Below are 16,285 nucleotides of genomic sequence, written 5' to 3'. Positions count from 1 at the left end.
CTTCTCAGGTGAATAAGTTAATATTTTTGTCTTTATAAAACTACATTTACCAGTAGCTGAAACTGGCTTAACACATTGATCAAGACTTAAAATATAGTTTATGTTTGTAATGAAATCTTGAAAAGACTTTTATAACTGTACTGACTTGATGCCTTTGCTTATAATTTTGAAGACTTCCTAAGGTTTGGTAGAATTTTGTCTTTCCATCAGATGATTAATTTTAATCAGGATATGAATTCTAAGTATTCCCAAAGGGAGTGTTGCTCACAGTGCTTTTCCTCTTTTCTGACTTTCCTGGGTGTAGACATTGACAATTCTGTTCACTTTTCCAAAGTTCCCTTTACAGTCATGGCAAAGAAAATAGTCACTGGGTTATAATTTTTCTGATGTAATTTAGAAAAAAAAAACAAACAACCCAAACCTTCAGTCTGAGAAACACCATGCCCTAGACTACACTGGTTCTATTGACTATATCTCTTACAGAGGATAGTTTCCTTACTCAGATGCACTTCATTGACAGAAATAATTTTGAATATCTTTCAGTCATATTAGCACTTCAAAGTGAAAAGAGAAAATAAAATTGAATATACTTTGTTCTCACTTGGATATCTATAATGGAGAAGTATGCTTTAGCTGAGGCTAAATACAGTCATTGAAATCATTGAACTCCCACTGGAGTTTGCAGGCTGGCCTACAGTTTGCTCATCATTAAAGCACTGACAAGATGGAATGCTGCTTGGTTCTCAGGTGCTGGCAGTAGTTTATAGAAACAATCAGAAAAATTCTTTTTAATTTTATACCAAAAGAAGGAATTGGGAGACCACTGGCCTATGTTAAATTTAGATGCCTGTTTATAAATTAAAACCATTTTTTGACAACAGCCCTGGAAAAATGTGCTTTGCCTTTTTCTTTGATTTTTAAACATCTCATAAGAGCTGAGCGTACTCTTCCTTTTTCATAATTTTCCTATTTTTTCTTTCCTAATAATTGAATTGACAGCTTGTATGCTTGCTTTCTTTCGTTATCTCCTATTTATTGTTGATTGTATTACTTCTATTTTAAAGATACTTGCAAATATGCTTGATTTGTTTTAAAGAAAGGCTTTTTTGCTTCAACTTACTCTGAAGTGAAAAAATAATTTTCTTAGGGTGGTTTCTTGTTTTGATTTTTTTCTTGTTTGTTTTTTGAGGGTGCTTTGTTTTTTGTCTTTTTTTGTTTGGTTTTGGGGGGGGTCGTCATTTTCTGACTGTTTTATTCATGAGCAGTATGCTAGAACTGTTATTTTTGAGCAAATGTTGGCCTTTTCTCCATGGTTTTGAGCTGTCATGTACAGCTGTGCCTAACATTCCCCTATGGAAAGGTCAGAAACACACTTTTTATATCTGGTTTGCCAGTCTCTTAATTTCACTGATAGCTTGGCCAAAATCAATTACTGCAACCGTTTTACTTTAATGCTAAAAATAAAGACTAAAAATTATTAATCTAAATTTTTTTTAAAGGCAATAACAAGAGTTATGTTGTTTGAGCTGAGTTTATTCAACCTATATATCTGTAGTACGTGTATGACAATGGAAGATGTTTCCATATTATGTCATTTTAGTTGCCCCTTTTAGAATAGATGAGAGATTTATTCTGCTCTTAAATTTTTGGCTGATTGCTAATTTAACTTTTTCATTACTTTTTTTTTTCCCCCACCTCCTTGCATCTTTTCATACCATTGATTCTTCCTGTGAGCAGATGGTAGAGACAGCTTTGGGAAAAACAAAACAAAACAAAACAAAACTCAGAATATTGATCTTTATATTTTGCATGCTTTGTAAATAAATGATACAAAAGTTGAAGGCATAATTTAAAAAAAATTGCAAATGTCTCCGTGGGAGCGTGACAATACTAATTAAATAAAATCTTTTAGACCAATAGATGGTGCTATTCCATAGCATTAGAAAAGCATAGGACATTTGAAGATCACTTTACTGTAGGCCAAAATGTTGAGCAAACATGTTTTGCTTTACTGGCATCTCAATCATGCAAGATGTGAATGTGATCTTGATGTATCAAGTCGTTTTTAAATCTCCCAGAATTGTTAAATATTTTAACTATTTTCTTTTGCAAATATACCGCCATGACAACATAACAAACTCCTACATATTTATTCAGTAATCCAAGTGTTTGAAAAACAAATCTACACCTTTTGAATCCAGTAGTATAAAGCTTTTCTTAAATAAGAAGCAAGGATTAATTTGAAGTTCCTGTACATGGATACTCTGTTTTATTCATAAGATAGAGATTACTTCCACTTTGTCAACAGTAGTATTTTTTTCTAAATATTTTTAAAAAATAATTGCAGGTTTCAATCGTGTCACTGAAAGTAACACCTAGATTGTCTTACAAACAGCTTTTTGTAACAACTTACTGCTTGGCAAAAGGTCTTTTTTGTTCCAGTAGAGCACTATAGACATGTAAGCATTAGAAGTTTGTTTAAAAATGGTGCAATTCCTCAGTTTGTTCAGTAAAATAGTTGGAGTGGGAGTTTGTGCTGGGAGCTAGTAGCCATACCTTGTACCCTTCCCATCTTTCTGCACCATTTTTTTTTTGTACTACGGCACATATATTAAAATGTACTAAGCACTTTTTGAGTTGATTTGAAATTAGGAATGTTTTTTCCTCCTGTGTGAGATTTTATAATTTTAGTGTAAGCTGTAATAAAAATTCCTTTTTTAGTCTGATTGTTTATTAGTCTGCAGTTAGATGTATGCCATTTTAAGAGAAATAGAATTTTGTTTGGTATTATTTTAATGCTTATTTTTTCTGTGTTTGTAGGAGTGGTTTGCTGTTTATGTTGAGCTTAATCAGCAGATAGCAGCTCTTCTAAATGCAGGGGATGAGGAGGACCTTGTGGAATTGAAAGCTCTGCAGCAACAGCTGAGTGATGTGTGTTACCGGCAGGCCAGTCAGCTGGAATTCAGGCAGAATCTATTACAAGCAGCACTTGAATTCCACAGTGTTGCCCAGGACGTAAGTTTTTCTTTTTAACTTTTCAGAGGCTTACCTGACAATATATTACTGCCTTAGTATTATAAATGTCAATTGAATACGTTGGAAAAAAATTAGGGGAGTGGGGGGAAATATAATGTCCCTTGGAAAATGCTGTAAGTCTTAATTTCCTGTAACTGAAACAATGAGAAGATGGATTTCTCCTTTTTTAGGAGGGGAAGTGCTTTGTAATATGTCTTACATTTCAATATCTTTTGAAATAAAATGGTTACCAGTTAAAAAGTTGCTTTTTCCCCCCTCTTGGCTTTTTTTTTATTAGGGGCATATGCATTAATTGATCCACAATTTGGTGTACTTTTCGTAGTTTCTTGTTTAAATTGGCATTTATTCCTTTCCTATACTTTAAAAAAAATAAAAATCATGGCTTCTCCCCCTCCCTATCTAGGGATGTATGCTCTTGGAATTTTATAGGCAGATGGGTTGTTTATCTTTCATCTTGACTTTCACTTCTATAGATGCAAAGAGAAACATCTAAAATGGCAAGTTTCCAAACATTTAGAAGAAGATTGCAGACCCAACCATCTGAAGCTCAAACTTCCTTTAAAATATCAACATTTATGTTGTTTTTCATTTTAGTTGTCTCAGCAATTGGATGGCTTATTAGGAATGTTGTGTGTAGATGTAGCACCAGCAGATGGAGCATCAATTCAACAAACTTTAAAACTACTGGAAGAGAAACTGAAAAGTGTTGGTAAGCAAAGTATTTCTGCGTTTCAGATACACACCTTCTAATGAATGCATGACAGGAAAAAAAACAGTAATCCCACCACCCCCTTTAAAAAAAGACAGCAGAAAAAAATAATATCTATCTCAGAATCTGATTCCTGTCTAAGTAATGTTTCACCTAATTACCTTTGACTTGCTTATGCTATATGAGTAGTTCTATATGGAAATGTTTTCTTTTAAATGTTTTACATGTAGTATGTATTTGTTATGTACCATTATCATTATCATTATCATGCACTTCATCTGTAAATAAACTCCCACCCCCCCACACCCTTGTCTTCCTTAGTATCTTGGGAATATCGTGCTTAGACGATCTCTTTGTCTCCAGAACTGACCCCTTGATGAATAAGATCATTATTCACTCAGTTTTAGAATGTTCATGCTGAGTATTTTGCAGTGGCTTTGAATGTATATGTTAATAAATGGCACATTTAAGGTTGTTACACTGTAAAGCATATAGAATAGAATATTTCAGTTGGAAGGGACCTACAATGATCATCTAGTCCAATATGTTGTAGGAGAAAGAGATTTGAAGCAAAATCATGTAATGTAGTAGCTATGATTGGAATATAACAGTTTGATGCATAAACTAGATATTCCTTTAGGAAAACAGAGAGTAGAGCTGCCAAATTACAGATGTAGCAGCAGATTCTAAAGGTTGGCATATTTCAGTGTAGAAAAATGTATCAGCCATATCAGATGTATTATAAAGTAGTAACTTCTGCCAGCCATGGAAGAACATTTAGGCTACAACTGCTTAGTAGTGATAAATATTTTAGGCATTGTGCAACTGTGTGAATGAAAGACATTAATTAGCTATTTATATGCTGAAAAGTTAATACTCGTTGTCAGCTTTTATTCTTTTCCTTTTTATCTGCTAGGTCATAAAATAGTAAAGCATCTTTGTTAATACAGACAAATGTGTACTCAAAAGTTGGAAAGGGCATCAAAAGACAGATAACAATGTCCTCTTCACTTTCCAGCCTTCCATCTCAGATTCTGTTGCATTTGATATCTCTCCTTTGGGGAAAAACAAGTAACAAATTTATAAGAGTGACCATAGACTTTTTTTCTTTCTTTCTTTTTCCTGTTTTCTTTAGACTTGGGCTTGCAGGGCTTGCGTGAGAAAGGTCAAAGTCTTCTTGATCAGATATCTAATCAGGCATCTTGGGCCTATGGAAAAGATGTGACTATTGAAAACAAAGAAAACGTAGACCATATCCAAGGAGTGATGGAAGATATGCAACTTAGAAAACAAAGGTAATAACAGTTCTAATCATTAAGATTTTTGTGTGCTTATAGGTCACTTTTTTAATAGATGTATTTTAAAGAGACCATTTTACCTGACCTTCAGTTACGGGATGTAGTACAACTCTATTTTTATATTTGTGGTATATTTAAATGGCACAGAAGCTTCCCTGCCAAATCTGTTGTAGCATATTCCTAAATCCAAGCACCTTTTGTATTTCAGTACTGGATGGTGTATTTGAGTGCTTTGCTGTACTTGTAAATGCTCAAGAATTATACATTCCTTTTATATGGAGTTATGGAATGGATGCAAGAGGCATCTTTTATATGTTAGCAGTTTGAAATGGAAGGTGGAAGACGACCACAGTAGTGATAATGGCTCTAAAATTATGTATTAATTAAGTACAGAATTGTTTATCCTCTTCTTTTTTCACAACCTCTGTCCTTTCAGCATGGCATTTTCGCTCCTGAAGATGGGAAGAAAGATGAGATGGCGTTGTCAGGGGGAGGGGGTACGAAATGGAGGCAGAGTTCAGTTTTCAGAATGTGACTTTTTTGTGAGTTTTGGAAAAGGATAAAGTGAGGAATGAAACTGTAGAAGGGAAGAATGCAGGGGAGAGTTGATCTTGCAAGAAGGATGGATTTTTGCCATCATATTTTTCCTCCAAGTCTTTCATTGATTATTTTTTCTTAAAGATGTAGTAATACTGGATTGGCTATAGTACTGCTTTTTATTCTACTTAACAGTGTGAAGGATCAGATGATGTTGCACACTATTACTGCTGGAACCCCTGCAACAATAAAGTACTCTCCATAGAAAGTACCTGAACTTCAAGGGCGATAGCTGAACAAAAAGGTGCCTCTAGGGAACAACAAGGTCTAATGAGCATCAAGTTGTTCATTTTAGAAATTAATTGTACTGCTTGCAAATTGTTTTCTTAGGGAGCTTAGTGTAAGAAACCATGTATTTTGGTAATGCGTAGAGAAGATATTGTTTTAAGTATGTCCTCTGAATCCTGTTTACTTGAGCAGCAGTGTTTAGAGGGCAAACAGCAAAGAGCTATAGAGGACCATGTGTCACTGTGCAATAAAATGGCAGCTGGAATTCAGTACTGAGGAAAGAAATGCACATGGGAGAAGGAAAAACTTTATATACATACTAACAAACTCTGAACCAGCTGTTAAGTAAAAAACAAACATTGGAAAACTTTTGCAAAAATTGCTTTAATGTTCAATCATACTGTGAGAAGCAAGTAGAACACTAAGGATTATTCGGAAAAGAATAGAAAACTGAAAGGAAAATGCCATTCTATCACTGTATAGATTTGTAGTCCATTTCTGCTTTGTGTTACACAGTTCTGGTCCCTGTTCTCAGAAGTGATATAGAATTGTGGGAGGTCAATTAAAGGATGAAAAAGTCAATAAAATGTTCAGACAAAGGTATGATGCAGCTTCCAGATGATGAATGGTTAAGCAAGGTTCTTCAGCCCGACGAGAGACCAAAAAGCACAATAAGGACTATTATCTCTCTTTAGCATTTAATAGTAATTTCTATGACACCTTTTTTTTAAATTCTATTGGATGTTTCTCATTTATATACACATGTAGTATAATCTTCATTTCTAGGGGCATTTTGCTGCTTTATTTATGCTTTTTGAACGCATAAACTGTTTTCCGGCATTATTAGAGCAACAAATCTTTCTGTAAGCATCCCAGCACTACAGGACATGTAACAAAATGCAGCATACTAATGAACTGTTCTTTGGAAGTGCTTATGTTTGCAACCAGTTTGAAAAAACAGATCTGTGCACACTGTCTTTTGCATTCACTTGTAGTGCTAACTGTTGTTGACATTAATAATTCCATTTGCACTGGACGGGAGTCTGAATCTTGCTGTCTACTTAGTAGGCTCTGAAAATGAAGTGGAAAAGTCATGCTGCTAAATGTATTAGCTTAGCTGTCACTGTGGAAAGAAAGAACTTTCAATACTTTTTTTTTTAAATTCTACCTAGACAAAGAACTGCAAAATGTGCTTAATTCGGAACAAGAGAATTAGAATTGGTTTTTATATGAATTAGATTTTGAAATGCTTCCTGACAAGTTATAGCAAAGGACATCATTATATAAAAGTTCAATTATTTCAATCTTTAGTTAGCTGAAAAGAAAAATGGAAAGATGTATTAACATCTTATAAACAGTCCTCATTTTATTCACCAATAAAACTTTGTCACCAGCTCACAGTGCAATTCAGAATTATGCCAGGTTTAAGCCAGCTTTCACCTAGACTTCAGTAGGATAAAGACTGTCTTAGCCATGTAAGCCTCTGTGTGGCAAATCTTACCAACAAGATAAAGAACCTGCAATGCTGCTGGAAGTCCTTGTATCTACTACTGGTATTACTATCTATAGTTTAGCCATATCGGGAGTCTTGAGGTTCATGATTTCAGTGGGTTGTAGTGCTCAGTTCTATTCATTGCCTGTTTCTTATTGTTATACGAAGCATTATGTATTTTCGCCAAGCTAAGCAGCACAAAAATGCTTTAATCACCTTTTCATGAATACTTGCATCTTAGTGTTTCTTACTGAAAACATTGTCAAACTCAGAGTGTATTGTGTCTGCTATACATGTATTGGTGAGTCTTTCTGTACTATTGTTTAAGGTGTGAGGATATGGTGGATGTGCGGCGACTGAAGATGCTTCAGATGGTACAGTTATTTAAATGTGAAGAGGATGCTGCTCAGGTATGGAAATACCTACAGAATTTCATCATTCTGGTCTTTGTAGCCTGCTGGTTAAATTTGTGGGGGTTGATAGTTGTACAGTATTATTTTTGTCACTTTCAAATGTAGTTTTATTTAGTGAATTTGTACAGTGAAAATAAAGGATATATCAATGACTGAAAGTAGTGTGTTTGGTGATTGCATGCGTGATCTAGTGGTTTGTGATATCTCTTAACTTTTTTGTATATCAAAAGTATATGCTAGTATTGAAGTTACTTCACTCTTCTAGATTAATTTCTTTTTAATTTACTAGTTTTTATTCTTTTAACTTCTGTTTTTAAGGCAGTAGAATGGTTAAGTGAACTGTTGGATGCTTTGCTGAAGACACACATCCGATTGGGAGATGATGTTCAAGAAACAAAAGTTTTATTGGAGAAACATCGAAAATTTGTTGATGTTGCACAGGTGAAATGAATTATTTTTTTAGCAATATGGATTTTGAACAGTTTCAGAAGATCTCCTAAACAGAGTTGGTACCTGTGTGGACAATCATGGAACAGCTGTTACTAGTCTTAATGGTTTGCCTCAATGCTTGAATGAAGAAATCATGATTACTGGAATTGCTGATGAGCCTAATGAGATTTTGAAGTTCCATCAACAATAGCAATGCTGCAGTTTACTACCTTAGTTTATCTGCTTCACATAGGCAGTGCAAACCACAAAGCATAGAGTTCACATTGATGTTCTTAAAAGGCATATATTTGAAACAGTCTTTATAATGACTTTTGGAGGACTGCAATAAAATACTGACATATGGATGAGCCACTTAGTTTCAGTCTATTTTGTACTGTACTTCATGAAACAGAGCCTGTCTTTCTATTGGTTTTCCAGATAGAGTTGACTATTGGTGTATGATGGTCCTGCTCGTACAAGGAGTTTTGGCAGTAGCGGAGTTAGTGCTTGAACAGAACTGACAGCTTTAATTCTTGACTGTAGCAGCCAACTAATGAATCCTGCTGTACAAGAGTCTACTGAAATTCACTGAAGCCATAGGGCATGTTTGCACACCTGTTTGCAAATCTCGAATATGCAAACAGATGCTGGGTACATGTGAAAGAATTTAGCCTAGGAATAGAAAGTGTACAAGCTGGACCTTTTTCAGGTGCTTTTTCAGTTGTATACTGCTTTTAGGAATTGCTGATTGACACTTGCCAATTAACAGATGTGATGTTTTCAAATTGCACCTGTTACACTAGAACTGATTTTCTCTTGACTTAGAACTGATGATAACAGGAGGGTAGCTTGCTGTTACAATGATGTGCCACAATGCACCTGGATGCTGGGTGACCACAAAGATGGTGACAGTGAAGTCACTGACACAGTCATCTTGGCGGTAGATATCAAGTATTCCATGTAAGATCCAAGCAGCTATTTGAAATTCTCAGGAAGCTCTCTTTTGCCAGTGTGAATGCTAGTCAACAGGAGATTATTGGTTTGGGGTTTTTTTTTAAGAGCAAAAGCACTGTTTGGTCATTAAAATTTTATTCATATTTCAGCAGTGTTTTCTAGTAGACCAGATTAGTTCAATATACTTTGTGGACCTAAACTGAGGAGCTTTCGTAAACTTGTCTGATGTTGTGTTAAGATGTTCCTAAGTTAAATGCAGAGTTTTTATGTGTACTTTCTTTCCCATCCCCTCCAACTTTTAGAGTACTTATGATTACGGAAGACAGTTACTGCAGGCAACTGTTGTCCTGTGCCAGTCCCTGCGGTGCACTTCAAGGTCCTCAGGGGACACACTTCCAAGACTGAACAGAGTATGGAAACAGTTTACAATAACTTCTGAAGAAAGAGTACACCGGCTGGAAACGGCTGTTGCATTTCATTCAAGTGCTGAAAAGGTGAGTGTTGTGTTTTTAAGCAGAAACATTTCTTACCAGAATTTAAACAAACTAAATGTAAGAAAAATGAAGTTTCAATGTGTATTTTTTCCCCTTTCTAAATATAAAAAAAAAAGGCAGAAAGAAGAATTTAAGCATTTTTTTCTAATGGTTAATTTCAATACTTACTGCAATATTGTTTGCATACCTATATTGTTATAGGGCCTGCTTAACAAAAAGAACAGCAGCCCTGAAGTTCAGGTGCATTGAGTTGGGACTGGGAATTTTTTTTTTTTTAAAATTCTTCAGAGGGGAACTCTGATGTTGATCATAAAGCATTTCTTTGTCTGTTTTAGACTGTAATTCTTAAAGGTGAGGAACACTTCTTGATTTGTGTTTATGTGCAAGATGTAATACAAAACTATGGGATCACTTAATATCTTTGGAGAGTTAAAAGGAGTATTGCCTTTTAAGCTGTGGGCATTCTGAATGCGATATCCTTCTCTCAGACTGTGTAAATGAGTGTAACTCTTGCTGGTTCAATTTCCATGCAGGCTGTGTTGCTGCATCTTGTATTTTACGCTTGGAGGGTTTTGAACATGCTTTCCTCAAACATACCTGTACTTTGGTATGGTTTTCAAACTCCTATAACCAAGTGTCTCACCACTGTGCCCAGTTGGATGATGCTAGAAGCCACGGAGGAGGATGAGCAATCAACAGCAATGTTACAAGGAAGAGCTGCTATTCAAGTAACAGATTGCTGAATTGGGGGAATGTTGAGAATTTTCAAGTGCCTCAATTCAAGACAGTGTGCACTAATGTATATCATGAGAGGCAGGGCTTTTTCATCCAGGAATGTTTCTTTCTGAAGTGATACATAATTTAGAGTATGTATCTCTAATATTAACAATAAAATGGCATATAACTGCAAAAAAACCGACCTTGCACGTGGTAAAAGAAAATAAATTCAGTCTTGTCATTAAAGGAGAGCATGGATGCAAGATTGATTCGTATGCTCCTTGCTTTTATTCATTTCTTGTTTGTATTGATGGAAGATACGTTGAATTTGTAGGCATTGGGAGTTGATGGAGGTTCACAAAAGCAGAAATACATCATCTATGCTACCACAGATGGCTGAAAAAAGTTTTACCTGATACCAAATTAGAATTCAGTGGTTCATAAACTGAGTTGATTGTCTCAGTCCATATTATGAGCATTCTTTCATTATTGCAGTAGATAATTGCTATGTTTTTAGGCAATCATAAGTTTAAAAAAGTTAATGGATTACTGAAAAAATAATGCTCTTATTCAAAAACGTAATTCTCCTAGTACTTTTGTGACATACTAATGAGTCTGTGAGGAAAATATGCTGTTAATATCCATGCTGTTTTGGAAAAAAGTAAGAAGTGGCAGAGGGAGAAATGGAAGAAAATACAGAACTAAGTACTAGTATTAGGTCCTAATCCTGTCTGGAAACACTTGTGTTCAGACTTTTTTTAATCCCACCTGTTCTGTGCAAGATGTGGACTTTAGTTTTTGAAATAGCTTGTCAGGGGCCCTTCATTATCCGTGTTTGTTCCATGTTATATGACTGTCTTGTATGTTTAATGATGCAAGTTACTATTTTTATGGATTTTGTATTTGTTGCTGGAATATTGTCTAGCAAGACTATTTTTTTTCTTTTTTGTTCCTCCTTAGAAGTAATGTAAAACATTCTAGTACAGAACAGTGGTAGCCCTGAACCATTTTCTCAATGTGGCTTAATCGGTATTTTCCTTTCTTGAATTACATGAATATTTTAGTTGATCTCATATAGATGTGGCAGTGAAGATGCTAAAAGAGCATTCACTCTGCCAGTTAATGGCACTTAAAAAACTACATAGAATCATAGAATCGTTATCGTTGGAAGAGACCTCAAAGATCATCAAGTCCAACTGTCTACCCAATGCAACCATGCCCACTAAACCATGTCTCAAAGCACCACGTCTAAACATTTTTTGAACACCTCCAGGGATGGTAAGTCCACCACCTCCCTGGGGAGCCTTTTCCAATGCTTAACAACTCTTACAGTGAAGAAATTCTTCCTAATATCCAACCTGAACTTCCCCTAGTGCAACTTGAGACCGTTTCTTCTTGTCCTATCACTAGTTACCAGGGAGAAGAGACCAACACCTACCTCGCTACAACTACCTGGAAGGAGATTGTATAGGGCAATCAGGTCTCCCCTCAGCCTTCTCTTCTCCAGGCTAAACAACCCCAGCTCCCTCAGCCCCGCTCCTCATAAGACTTGTTCTCCAGGCCCTTCAGCAGCTTTGTTGCCCTTCTCTGGACACGCTACAGCACCTCAATGTCCTTCTTGTACTGAGGGGCCCAAAACTGAACACAATATTCAAGGTGCGGCCTCACCAGCGCTGAGTACAAAGAGATGATCACTTCCCTAGTCCTGCTGGCCGCACTACTTCTGATACAAGCCAGGATGCCGTTGGCCTTCTTGGCTGCCTGAGCACACTGCTGGCTTGTGTTCAGCTGGCTGTCAGTCAGCACGCCCAGGTCTTTTCCCACCAGGCAGCTTTCCAGCCACTCTTCCCCAAGCCTGTAGCATTGCCTGGGGTTGTTGTGACCCCAGTGCAGGACCCAGCACTTGGCCTTGTTGAACCTCATGCAGTTGGTCTCAGCCCATCGATCCAGCCTGTTCAGGTCCCTCTGGAGAGATTTTTCTACCCTCAAGCAGATCAACACTCCCACCCAGCTTGGTGTCGTCTGCAAATTTACAGAGGGTGCTATCCCTTGTGTACTTTATTCTGCGTTTTCTTTTTTTTTTTAACAGATTTTGCAAGAATGTCCAGAGCAACCTGAAGCTTTTAATGAAATGGAGCAATTTGATGAAATTGAAGCAGTTGGGAAATCGCTGTTGGACAGACTAACAGTGCCTGTAGTTTATCCCGATGGGTATGCAAAATGTTTTTCTAATGCCTTCTGAATATACTTTTGGTAAAGTTTCATAATAATCTTGTATACAGAAGGATCTTGAATCCTTATTGCTGAAATTAAAAAGACAGTGCACTGATACTCATTAAAAAGGCAGTGCACTGATACTCATTAAAAATTCTTTCCCATCTTTTCACAGAAAGCAGACAGGTCCAAGTTCAAACTTTCCAAAGACAACATGCCCTCTTTTTCAAAGTAGTGACTTTTTCACACTCAGTAATTATTAGATTTATGCAGTCTTTACACCAGCAAAGTATGTAGAAGTAACAGAAGAATGACCAGTCCCAATCCCTTCTCCCTGAAAAAAGTTACCAGATTAGAACCATGGTATTTTGATTAATGTATTCACAATTCTTTCTATCTGAAGTCTTAAGCCCGTACATTGAAGATAAACTTACTGAATTAGAGGCTGAAACCTTATGAGGTGGTATCAGACAACTGTATCATGGGTTACCTGAAGTTGATCTGAAAAATACAGTTATAGGAAGCTGGTCGTGAAAATTAATTTCCTGTCATCTTCTTTCCAAAATACCACGTTCTGTATGCAGTATAGTTTCCTTCAGTAAGGAGTGCCACCCACAAAGATGGGCCCAAGCCTGAACTAGTAGTGATTTTTACTGCCCTTTCAGTAGTGTATTTGAAAACAGTGGAGGATTTTATAGGGGGGGGGGGGGAGGGGGAACGACCCAATCCAAAAAAGAACAACAATAAAAAAAGGGGAAAAAAAACCCAAACGAGTGTGGTGTTTGTTGAGGTATTTTGGTACAGCTTTTGTAGAGCAGATTTTAGTGACCTGGTAAAAGTAGCAATTGTTGTTTATTCTTAAAACAGATGTAATTTGCAGATAGACTATTAAAGTAGAAACACATTAGAGCCTGGGAAAGCTCCCCATGAAAGAAGATGCTTGCCATACTTTGAGGTTTGAGTCCTAACACAATGCTCCTATAGCTATAGGTATATATACACCTGTATCTCAGACTGACTAACTGAATCCTGAACGTTATTTCTGAGCCCTCTGACATTTTAGCAGAGTTCTGTGTGTCCCTCTTCTCAAAAGTGGGATCGTAGCTGTCCTAAGTCCCAGGATCCCCTGCTCATCATCCCTAGGCATTCTATTTTTGAAGCATTTAACAGTTTGCAAAGGGTTCACTCATTAGTAGAAATAGTTTAAGAAATGTAGGAACACACAAAATGTAATAAAATGCTTGGAGGCGTCTTTGTCAGCGTCTTCACCACTTCAGGCTTCTGTCAGTATCTTCTTGGAAGTTCAGGTCATTGTTCTGTGTCCTCCTCATGGCTTCTAATCTGCATCAGGAATAACATCTGCCCATACTGTGGTCCTGTGTGCAGTTGTGCAGTCTGTTGACTAGGGAACTCTAAGGACAAACTAGTCTCCTCCTCTTGTGTGAAATAACTTTTCTGTCCACTTATGCCTGTCTCTCAACTCTGTCCAAAGTCCTTTGTCCTACCACCATTTCCAGAGTCTTCAACCTCTGTGCTTTGTAATTAGATTGGATACCTCTTCTTCTGAAACATAATCTGTTCAAATCCTCCTTTTGCTGACAACTTGGTTAGTGGTTTCCATAACATTTCAGCTGTTCTTTTGTTGTATTTGATTGGGAAAGATCAACTTACACAGCCATGTGTTCTTTTCAGTTTGAGAGATAGATGACATAATTTGACAGCATGTGGCTGACTTCACGTGCACAGAGTCCTTCAATAATGCAGCAATTGTACAGCCTGAGAATTCATGTATAGACAGATTTCCTAGATTGTCATAGCACTCAAAACTGCCAGACTGACTTGAAGGGTAGCCAGAGAAGGGAGGTGAAAAATTGTTTTAGGAAGTATCTAGTTGCACTTGCAGAACAGCGCCTTGCTGTTGAGAGAATCTTTTAGGTGTAAAAGGGTCATTTAGTTTTTGTGATAATTTCATCAAGATCTGCTGTCAAGTCTCAGCACTGAGACTCTAAAACCTTTTAAAGATGGGTTTTAAATTTCAAGAGGAAAAAGTGCCTATTTTTCTTATCTGCTTTGTATTTTCTATTGCCATTCACATGTATATACATGTACTGTCTTACTCGTCACTGATGACTTTTTGTGTTTTGGTTTTGTTTGGGTTTTTTTTAGGTCTGAGCAGTACTTTGGGAGCCCAAGTGATATGGCTTCTGCAGCAGAACACATTAGAGAGAAGATGAAGCTAGTTAGCCTGAAAAAGCAGCAGCTGAGACAACCAGAAGACACTACCCCAGAGAGCTAATACTGACCCCTGTCTATGAATTCATAATAGGACTTCAGTTTGTAATCCAGCATGTTGTTTGCATATTACAGAATTTGGCATAATATATTAAATGGCATTTCACAGCTGTTATAAGTCTTATTTTTTTTCAAAGTAAATGTTTTCAGCATCTTAACACTGTACATCTATCCAGCCATAATTATTTAACATGCTATGAAACCATAGATTCCAAGTATCTTATGAAAAAGAACTGTAAACTTTGCACTGAAATTTGCTGTAAAGCTTTACCTGACCTGTCAGCTGCTTCTTAGTTAAACAGCTGATGCAAGCTTTGAATGGTGCTAATGAAAGTGTTAGGAGTTTCATATTATGAAATTGTAGTTCTTGGTTTTCCCCTATGCCCAGGTGATGTAGTAATCTTAGACTGTAGGTACAGTTCCTGCAGTGTAGACAGTGGTGACCCTACAATTTTAATTTGAAATACTTTTTTAAAAACAAAAAAAGATAATTTTTATTGTACCAGTATGCAACCTGCCCATCAAATCTTCGATATATCAAATTCATTAAACAGAAGTTTTCAGATTTGTATTGATAATGTATTAAAAGCTGCTTGTGCTTAATAAAAATCATCTTTTTAAAATCTAATATAAATTTGTTCTGGTCTGAATTCCCAAATGTCATTTGTATTATATTGTTGTGATAAATGGTGGTAAAAATCATCACTCTCACAATATATTTACAAAGTCTGTCTAACTTTTCTTACAAAATGCTCTTTAACACACTGTAGCTGTAAGGGGAACTGCTCTTGAACTATTATTAATAGGAGTGAGCATCTGTTATTTTTTCTTACTTTCTGATAGCAGTACTTACACAAAAGTAAGATAATATGTGCATAAGTCAGTGATACATTAATAATAGTTTTGTTCCTATGTAAGACTGGTACACATCTCTTGTGCTTTATGTCTAAGTCTTGTTTCCTTTTGAATGGAGAATCTTGAATAATGTGAATATCCCTGGTAGTACCTTTGAGGTTAAAGATTTTCATCTAATGAAAAACAATTAACATGAAGTTCATAAACAACTTAAAACCATGAGATTAGTAATAAAGTGAAATTTATTAAGAGAACAGAAATGGATTGAAACAAAATCAGCTTTGTGCATAATTTGGTTAACTTCTGATTCTTCAGGGTTTAATCTGGATAAACTCAATATTATATGTACTAGAAGATGGTGTGGCATCTGACCATTTTAGAATACTGTGTGCGAAACAAACAGCTGTAAGTCTAAGTACTTTATATTGTTATCACACTATATTTTGCTTACAGTAAAGATAATGTTCTCTTCCTGCAGGCATTATTACTCTTCAGGTTTTCATGATGGATCTGTCATTCAAATATTATATTTACTTATTTGTCTCAGTTTTTCCATA

The 16,285-nt window shown here is 36.1% G+C and overlaps 1 protein-coding gene across 1 annotated transcript in view; it reads left to right on the top strand.

The window, feature by feature from the left end:
- SESTD1 (SEC14 and spectrin domains 1) overlaps nt 1–15,501 on the top strand; it is a 46,495-nt gene extending 30,994 nt beyond the window's left edge. Inside the window, exons 10-17 of the mRNA XM_009706310.1 lie at nt 2,821–3,015; nt 3,631–3,745; nt 4,881–5,040; nt 7,689–7,770; nt 8,092–8,214; nt 9,459–9,650; nt 12,457–12,578; nt 14,748–15,501. Coding sequence (XP_009704612.1) covers nt 2,821–3,015; nt 3,631–3,745; nt 4,881–5,040; nt 7,689–7,770; nt 8,092–8,214; nt 9,459–9,650; nt 12,457–12,578; nt 14,748–14,877 — 1,119 coding nt within the window. The 3' untranslated portion in view covers nt 14,878–15,501. The remainder of the gene's footprint in view (nt 1–2,820; nt 3,016–3,630; nt 3,746–4,880; nt 5,041–7,688; nt 7,771–8,091; nt 8,215–9,458; nt 9,651–12,456; nt 12,579–14,747) is intronic.
- Nucleotides 15,502–16,285: the final 784 nt, after the last annotated feature.

Source organism: Cariama cristata, unplaced genomic scaffold (assembly GCF_000690535.1).
Source record: "Cariama cristata isolate BGI_N322 unplaced genomic scaffold, ASM69053v1 scaffold35978, whole genome shotgun sequence".
NCBI lineage: Eukaryota > Metazoa > Chordata > Aves > Cariamiformes > Cariamidae > Cariama > Cariama cristata.
The sequence above is the reverse complement of the archived record's forward strand: the minus strand, read 5'-3'. Positions and strand labels throughout refer to the sequence as shown.